The sequence below is a fragment of the Camelina sativa genome, chromosome 14, assembly GCF_000633955.1.
Source record: "Camelina sativa cultivar DH55 chromosome 14, Cs, whole genome shotgun sequence".
Taxonomy (NCBI): domain Eukaryota; kingdom Viridiplantae; phylum Streptophyta; class Magnoliopsida; order Brassicales; family Brassicaceae; genus Camelina; species Camelina sativa.
Window position 1 is genome coordinate 14,152,285 of NC_025698.1, and position 9,207 is coordinate 14,161,491.

The 9,207-nt window shown below is 35.5% G+C and overlaps 2 protein-coding genes across 6 annotated transcripts; one reads left to right on the forward strand and one right to left on the reverse strand.

The window, feature by feature from the left end:
- LOC104741434 (protein SMG7L-like) lies at positions 7-3,893 on the reverse strand. 5 transcript variants are annotated; one of them, XM_010462304.2, is made up of 7 exons: positions 3,665-3,893; positions 3,416-3,501; positions 3,187-3,325; positions 2,595-3,095; positions 2,393-2,515; positions 2,127-2,302; positions 7-2,003 (listed from the first exon to the last, which is right to left on the reverse strand). In XM_010462304.2, the coding sequence occupies exons 3-7, from the start codon at positions 3,265-3,267 to the stop codon at positions 215-217; spliced, it is 2,670 nt and encodes an 889-aa protein (XP_010460606.1). In that variant the 5' UTR covers positions 3,268-3,325; positions 3,416-3,501; positions 3,665-3,893; the 3' UTR covers positions 7-214. The 5 variants fall into 5 exon arrangements, with proteins under 5 accessions (XP_010460606.1, XP_010460605.1, XP_010460610.1 ...); XM_010462303.2 differs by having other exon boundaries at positions 3,660-3,893; XM_010462308.2 differs by having other exon boundaries at positions 3,187-3,343; positions 3,665-3,714.
- On the forward strand, positions 7,111-8,000 carry LOC104741435 (protein RALF-like 4). Its single transcript, XM_010462309.2, has one exon. It carries the CDS (start codon positions 7,353-7,355, stop codon positions 7,683-7,685), a length of 333 nt encoding a protein of 110 aa, XP_010460611.1. The 5' UTR covers positions 7,111-7,352; the 3' UTR covers positions 7,686-8,000.

Genomic DNA, 9,207 nt, shown 5'->3' on the forward strand with positions numbered 1-9,207 from the left:
AGAAACTAAAGAACTTGATGAATTTAAAAACTTTTCAAGTTTCCTTTATTTGTGTCCTTATGTTATGTACAAGTACAACCGATCCTTCTCTTAATATAGGTTTCAGTTCTCTTGAAAATTTGTGTAACAAACACACGGAGACAAAACAATTACTACAGGTCGTCACGACTTGCCAACTTGAGATAGTTTCTTGTTAACTCGCTCACTTGGGCGTTTAGTTGTTCATATGTGCAGGAGAAGGTCCTCTTAACCTCTGACTATTCTCATTCAGCCACTCTTTCTCACTCAGAAATCTGAGAAACGGTCCGGGGTCGTCACTGAAGCCATAAGCATTTGTTGTGCTTTGTTGACCGTTGTAGAGCTTCTCTCCTCTAGATTCATTTTCTTCCATGTAGAACTGAGGGTAAAACGTTGGGTTTTCAGCAGAGACCGTCGGTTGTTCGTTTGGTGTCCCGTACTTGGCTAAGAGACTGATCTTGGAAGACCCATGAGCCAAGAAGTTTCTCAAATTGTTTGTCCCTTGAGCTTGATAGGAATAGGCTGGTCCAAGATTCCGACTTTCTCTGTACCGACGTAACCATTCAGAAGAAGAAATCCCAACAAATGGTGGATTTGTGTATGGCTTCATAACACCGGGTAGTTCAGTATATCTTTTCTGGTCATAGAAGCTCTCTGCTTTGTTAGTACTAGCGTCATTATGAAACCAAGAAGCGTCGTCAGGCAGTAATGGAGCAGACGGAGTAGGAGGTGAATAGGAAGACGCAGGATGCTTGGTGCTGCTACTAATAGAGAGACTATCAAACGATGAGATAGGTGCTGTTTCATCAATAGGGCCCAACCCATTTGGTTTACCTAAACCGTGTCGTCCATTCTCTTTGTTCTTGTCAACCACCCACGCGCTCAGCGATGGAGGTCTTCCTGAGACAGTGCCTTCTTCTTGATGCAAATGTTGCGGATCCGTGTCCTGAAGGCCTTGCGTAAAGCTGAAACTTTCAGAGCCAACGAGTGATAAGGTACGTCTTAGGCTTTCATCGGATGTAGTTGTTGGATTTCTTGAAGTTGTGCTATCGGAACTGAGTGGCTGTGTTGCAATGCCAGAAGAATAGATTGGAGCAGATTGACACCTTACGAGCGGCTTGAGAAGAATGACTTCTTCCTCTTCTGCAGGCACAGATCTTTCATTCTCAGAAGGAATGATTTCAACCGGTCCTATTGTAACACATTTTCTGTTACTACCCTCTCCATTTCCATGAAAGAGTTCTTCTTTGCATTCCAGTTCACCTGAAGCTGTGTAGAACTGAGTCCTTTGCTTGTCAAAGAATAGCCACTTTTGAGAACCCTTCTTCTGCCTACTTGTGATCTCAATTGCGGCATTAATAATTCGTTGAAGACGAAGCTCCTTCCCTATATCAAAACTCTCTCTTAGATCCATTTCACGTGAGAAATCCAAAAGTACATGTATGGGAGCCAGAGGAGCCAAAGACTTCAGTTCATGATCTTCCCAGAGAGCTACCAACATTTTAGCAGAGCAGTTTTTGCCTTTCACTTTTAACCGGTTCAAGAAATCAACAAGTTCGCCAAAGAAGTAAGATATTGCACTCTCGCTCTTCTCATCAAACCTGTATTCTTCTTCGTCTACCTTGTGAAGCAGAAACGGTAAGTAGTCTAGAAATACAAGTAGAGCAGGTAAGAGAGGGCAAGAATCCAAGGGACTTGTCTTCAAACATCTCTCAACAACTCGCCCCATGACGATGAACACCATAGTTAATGCCAAATTTAGCTTATCTTCCTCTTTCACGTTGTCTGATCCATTAACCTCGGCGAAGTTGTGGAAGATGAAGATGAAAACAACAACAAGTTGGAGAATTTTACAAGGTCCCTTTCTCGCCGTGTCCATAAATTGATAAGACTCCAGTATGGCTTCTAAAGTTCTCTCATCTGCTGCAAACACTGCATCCAGTTCTCTTATAGTTGAGGCAAATGCACAACCAAACTCATCAAACCTGAGACAAAGCAGAAAGAATTGAAGAGAAGAACAGTTTTGGAGAAAGGCTTATCAAGAACTTGAGCTAAAAGATGAGAAAACGTGGTACTTCATTCAATGTTACTCATGATTCCAAACTTACCTGGATTTAAGGAAAAAGAAGCTAGTTGTTCGAACAATCAGGGGCCATAAATCAATTCCAGCCACTAGTTCTTGTTTCGCTTTTGACAAATCCTTGACAGAAACATTTCTCTCTGATGGGTTTAAGAAGTTAAACTGTGCATCAGTAGACAGAGACTTCAAAGGAGAAGACCTATTCTGCAGTAGATAAAACAAAGCATTTTGAGCAATGTAAGGCAAAGATAACTCAATTGCAGATATATAGAAAGGTATCAGTGAATCAATCACCTCCTCAAACAACAAAAGAAGATTGTTCAAAGCACCAGGAAAAGGTTCTTTCACAGCTAAGCTTCTTACACAGTGGTACAGAGCCAATAACTCAGCACCAACATATGTCGCCAATACAGCTAGCTGCACAAATGTAAGAGAATCCCTCAGAAATGGCAAATACAAAAAAAAATGCAAAAGAGTAATGTAAGAAAGTAGTTACCTGGTTATGAGGATTCCCACTATCAGGCCAAGACTCTGCAGCTTCAAGATAGTATGCAGCTGCAGTTGACCAATTAGGATGTTCATGTGTTTTCAGATTTTGTTCTTTATACCTTTGAAGATCTCCTAGACAGATATAGAAACGATGGCACAAGAATTTGCTTTTTTGTTCTCCAGATTCCTCGGAGAGTCTGCGGTAATATTCTCTGACTTTGGAAATCAGATTCTGGTAAAACTCAGCGGCTTTTAACAGAAACAACTTGAATGCTTTCATATGCTTGATATGATCATCAGTTTTAAGCCCTTTACGAAATTCATCGATGTGCTTATAGTGGAGTTTCCAGAGACAGAACTCTACTTCTTGAAGCTCTTCGTGCTGTAGATTGCTTTTAAAGATTTTCTCGTAGGTGGAGCCTGCTTTCGCGTATGATTCAGACACATCGGGATGCAATATACCCTTTGAATGGATTAATGTCCATAGCTGCTTCTCAATGTTATTTACCTGACAAAAGACATCATTCAATTTGTGTGTGTTCAATGTTCATACACAGAAACAGTTAAAGAGATGCTGTAAGCAAAAACAAGAAGCTTACCTCTACAAGAAATCCAGGGTTATGTTTCTGATCAGCTGAATTGGCATTACTCTTGTGTAATTTTCCAGTAGAAGCTTCCATCCTCTTTGGAATCGGACAAGAGTGGTTCAAAATTTGGAGACAGAGCACAAAAGCAGGCCTGAGAAATATTGAGAAACTAACAAAGATCAAGAATTTATCAGAAGAAACTCATGAGTGCTTGGTCTACAAGAAAACTATATCATCTAACCTGAACTGGATAAGCTCAAAGTCAGAAGCTTCGGGTGAAACTAAAGAAACCCAGATGATGAAAAATCTCCAAGAAACAAACAGCAGCTAAATTCAAGAATTACAAAGAGAAGAACATCAGCTAAGAGAGATATCACAATCAAAGAAGCAAAGTAAAGAGAGAGAGGGGAAGATGAGAATCGGAGGAGAGAGTGAATCTTTTTAGAAGGAAAAAACGAAAAGACAAAAGGGAGAAGAGGACGGACTTAACCAGAAGAAACTTTGACGTACGGAGGTTAGAAAAGAAGAAGCCAAGCGAAGTGTATCACATGGAAGAGAGAGAAAGGGAGAGATAGGATTTGGCTTGCTCAGTTGTGAAACGGACAAAGTAGAAAGGTAGCTGATGATGATGTTGATGAATTGATTATGATGGTGATGAAGGAATTGATATGCAAAGGTGGATACATATCTGATCCATTATTCCACTTCTTCTTCCAAGTGCCCCAACTACTCATTTGTTTCTCCTCCAAATAGTTATATATATTTTTAGTTCATTTTTCTCCTTAAATTTTTCTTCAAGGATTCAGCTAAATGATTAGAAAAAAACAAATTAGTTATTTTTTTTGTTGAGTACTTTGTTGGAACACAAGTATGTTTAATGTTTCTTAATACTAGGTTTAGAGTTTGAGTTATGGAAAATGCAAATTATGCCGAGAATTATAGGTACATTTATAGGAGATGTCTAGTGTAATACAAGTAGAACCGTTTATACTATATTTTTCTTTTTTTGTAGTATGAGTAAAAATAATAGGTTGCAAAGTTGAATGTGAAATGTATTTTTAAAATATTGCATGAAATGAAGTTAAATTGTTACGTATCCATTAAATTGTTACATATCTCTATTTTTAAAATATTGCATGAAACGGGCGTGTTCGTTTCTTAGTCGCTCCATTAGCGACAGAGACAAGCAAAATAGAAGGCCAAGATGCTTCTCTACTCCATCGTAACAGTCAAAGCACGGAAAATATAGACGCAGCGACAAAAAATCTAGGCTTTTACAGTAGCTGATAATATAGTGTCCCCGTAATCGACGGTGTGCGACAGTGTTCATCGGTGCGTTAGTTTTGAATGAGTCGCTGGAATTTTTATTTGCCGTCGTAATAGTGTATTTTTGTTGTCACCGTCGCTGGTCGCGCGACAGGGAAAAGAACACACCCATAAAAAAGATAGAGATATCAATTTAATGGATAAGTAAATTATCAAAAAATAAGATGTGATCAAATCACGTTATTTTTGTAAAATATACTTGAATTGTATACTCTGTATAAAATAATCGTGTAATTAATTTCTACGATTTTGCTACCACGTCATTTAAAAAAATGCTCTAGTATTAGACTATGTAATGCATCTAATCCTACTAATAAAAAAGGAATTTAGAGGCAACAAAAGTTACCCACGCCACATTTAAATATTCCTTGACGTTTAAGCCAAACCTTCCTTTATCCTTTAACTTAAGGGCTATAGTATTATATAAATCTTATTAGCTGATCCAGTTACTTTTGCTAAAAATGCACCGGAATATTTTAGAGTGAACTTGATTTTGAAAGGTCACCACAACTTCTATTTCTAATTTGGAATATTTTCCAACTAATGCTAGGGAGTAGTCAAACAGCCTGCATTTTTAACTATCAAATAATTGGACTAAATCCCAAATAACAGATTTCCGGCATAATTGTCATTTTTGTTTCCAGATAATATAATCTTATTTGATTTAAGCATATTATGATTTATGAGCTTTCAACATTTGTCAGACTCGATGATAAAGATAATTTGTCTGACTAGAATTTGGATACATATATCAGTACGATTCAAAATAATTAATTTCGTCTAATCAATAGTTTATATAGTCTTAAAAAATCGTTTGTTCGAAGACCCAAAAAAAAGTTATTATAATAACAAAACGATAGAGATATTCAACTTTGTAATAAAATCAATAAGTTGTCTTATTCTATTCCATAAATTTGGAAATTTTCTTGTTCGACAAAATAAATATGGAGAATAAGACTGTTTTAAACTCATATACTTGGTATATAATGGTCCAAACAAATTAATTATAGATTGATAGATATATTTGTGAGTGTTTATTGATATACTCACATATATTCTAAACGATGAAATATGAAAAGATGGTAAAAGTTAAAAATTTCCACGAAATCTTCTTCACCTTGATCTTAATTTTAAATTAAACTTGTCTAGTTAAGAAATTGATATCCCACAAATCACAAGATTAGCAACAATGTTTGTTACTTGACATCACCTCAAAAAGATGACTTGTCTTTTTGGTTTTATATGTATGTGATGGACCCCTGCGTATTAAAAACAAAGACAAACAATGCACGTAATTGAATGGGAAATTTACTAACACAACTTTCTTCATTTTTATCATTTTAAAAGAGAGGAAATATCTTTGATGATTGATGTTGATATATTTGATGATCGATACACATGCGTTATTTTTTAGTGACTTTCTTATTTTATACAAACAAAATACTAATGTTAGAAATCATGTCGATGGTGTTTATGTGTGAACTACGAAGTAATTAGCCTTCGAAACTATCAAAGAGACATTTGAAAATATTCCCAATTCTTCATCTTGCACAAATGTCTTTATTTTCATCTGGCTCAAGTAGCTCAAGATCATACTTTACGGCGGTCTGGAATAGTATTCGCGATTTTGTGTATCTTGTCTACTGCATTTAGCCATTTAGTAAATAGACTGCGACGATAAGTACGAGAAATAGTGTTTTTGGTATTGACTTTTTCTAAATATTTTAGTTATAGAATAATTGTGTGGTTTGATTAACTTCTTAATGACAATAGACACAGTAACCAATGAAACGTCGTCAACGAACGTTGTTGTAGTTGTTCGCTACGTGATTTGACCCATTTCTATGACATGCATCTCTTGATTTTCTTGTCATTGTTATCATTACGAAAAAAATATTTTGAGAAACATAATTGACCGACATCTTACACTCTTTTACCAACTCTAGCACTACTCGTCTTTGCTCTTCCTTGCATTGTTTTCCTTTGTTGTTGTTCTTATACCACATCGAAATATTGCATTGTACATTCATAGTGGACTTTTGTATATCATGATAAATGGACGTTTGACTGAGATTTTTTTTGTTTTTTTTAAATGTCTTGAAAATTCTAATTTAAAAACTAACTGATAATAAATAGATTATATATATGAGATTAATAAAGTGGCAAGGATCCAAGGAATCTGAAATATGTGCTAATTACTAATGAGATCCAATGAGAATATGATCAAAAACAAAAATGAGGTATATGAGAATAGAGTTGACGAAATATCTTTATAGAATATGCAGAAAAACTGACGCATAGTTTATGAAATTACGGGGAAGAAATTCCAAAGTATTATTATGATTCCTATATACATCCTCTTATAGGAAACCAAAATCTAATAAATCACCATTCACTCTTAAACTTGTTTTGAAATTGGTTACAAAACTGATAATAGAATTACATGCTAAAGTTGAGCATTCGATTAATACTTTTAGAAGGAAAAAAAGGAAGCTAGCCGAATAAAAAGCAGAGCCAGATATAACTTAGAACAAATATAGATCTAACCACCGAACGGAAAAAATGGAGAAAAATAGTCCTAAAAAAGAGGTTAAAACCCCCAATTTCAAAGTAACAGAATTAACGACCACAAAATAATAACAAGCAAAAATCTCAAAATCTGTCTTAACCTTTTTTTACCACCCAACAAAACCAATCTCTCATTTGTTCTTCTGCACAATCTCACATACTTCTATTTCTCCCTCTCCTTGTCACAAGGAAAGGGCGTGGAAGAAACCAAAAACCTAAACAAAAGGGTAATAATTAATAACTCATTGTAAAAAACCAAAAAAGAAAAAAAAGAAAACAAAAAAATGGGTATCAAGATGTTACTTGTCTTCGGCCTCTTGATCTTAGCTATGGTAGCTAAATCCGTCAATGCCACCTATCCACTGACTAAATCATGCATCAACGGGCAAGGTTGCATCGGAGAGGACGATGAGCTCGAATCTCTAATGGATTCAGAGACAAACCGACGTCAACTCGCAAGAGGACGTCGTTACATTGGCTATGATGCTCTCAAAAAGAACAATGTGCCTTGCAGTAGACGTGGCCGATCTTACTACGATTGCAAGAAGAGAAGAAGGAATAATCCTTATAGGCGTGGTTGCAGTGCCATCACGCATTGCTATAGGTACGCACGCTAAGAGAGGAAGGTTTGATTCATCAACGTACGTACGTTCGATCTTCTTTCTTCATTCTTGATCGTTAAATATTAATTTCCCCTCCTTAATTTCCACCTTTTTCATATATCTTTTTTTTTTCCATTCTTTCTTAACGTATCCTATATGTTATACGTATGATCTTATATTCTCTTTTTGTTATTTATTTTTTCCTTTTAATTATTTAATCATCATCATGATGCATATAAGCTTTTGATTCATTGGTATATCGCTTCTTTTCCTTTGTTGTTGTTCTTTTAATTCGTTTCGTTCATATAATTAAGTTCCGTTTTTCTATTATATACATCATGAATGTTTTAGTATCTTACATTTGTTTTAAGACGACGGAGCCAAATTGGACATATATAGTTTTCCTTTCTTTATCTTCTCTTGTATTTTATTTATATCGAAACAAACATAACGCGACACATCAAGCTTCGGTTACTTGTTGAGATTGTTAATGATCATGGAATCAACCGATCGAACTAAAAAGTTGAATTTATTCTTATTTTATCAACAAAAGGTTCGCAAATAACCTTGACTAAATGAGAAACCATTTGAGGATTCTTTGCTTAAATTTCCAAGATCGAGGGTAAAATTTCGGGATGTATCCACATGAAACTATGACTTTGAGATCATGGTTCACATATCACATCGTTTTTTCAAGCCAGAAGTTCGATTCACGTTGACGTTGGGAGGGGTCTACGTGGCTACATGGTTTGGACCTCATCTTAGGGCTTACGGCGATGTACGAACCACGAGACCAGAACCTCGTAATCACTAAGAAAATGCGATATATAACAAAATATATACAGTATCGAAGAAAAAAATGAAAATGTATGGCTAGATAGAAGTGTTTTGGGGTCTCAAAGCAAACTTGTTTTTGGATTGGAAAAGCCCAAGTCCGAGCCCAAATAAAGCGGACACCTTCATGCCGTCACCGTAGGAATTAGGAAAAGTGTTTTGGGGTCCAATTTATGATTTTAAATCAAATTTTAATTCAACTTCGTAGTTATAAACAAATCGAAAAGTTCACACCAAAAAAAAACAGATCGAAGAGTTTCATTACTAATTAAGATCCGTTTTTCATGTTTTTAATTGGAACTGCAGAACTGATATGAAAATGAAAAAAAAAAAAATTATAAAGTTTAGATATGTGTTTTAGACATACAAATTGGATAGATTTTGTTAGTGAATTGGTCAAAGTAGAAAATATAAATTATATTTTATATATGAAAACAAAAAAAACTTAATAGAGATGAGAGTATATATTAACCGGTCGTACTCAAAACAGCTTCAAGTTCATGGGGGGCAATAAAAGAGCCCTAAGAAAACGTATAATGTTCTCTGCTTAGGCCCATCCTGTGCTCTGACTCAGTTTAGCTAACTGTTAAAAAAATTTGTTTGTTTGTTTGTCTGAGGAAATGTTTGGTAGTTTCGTGGTCACAAGACCCACCTGCACTACTACTTCGTTCAGCACTGTATGGTCTTTTTCCAAATTTCATTA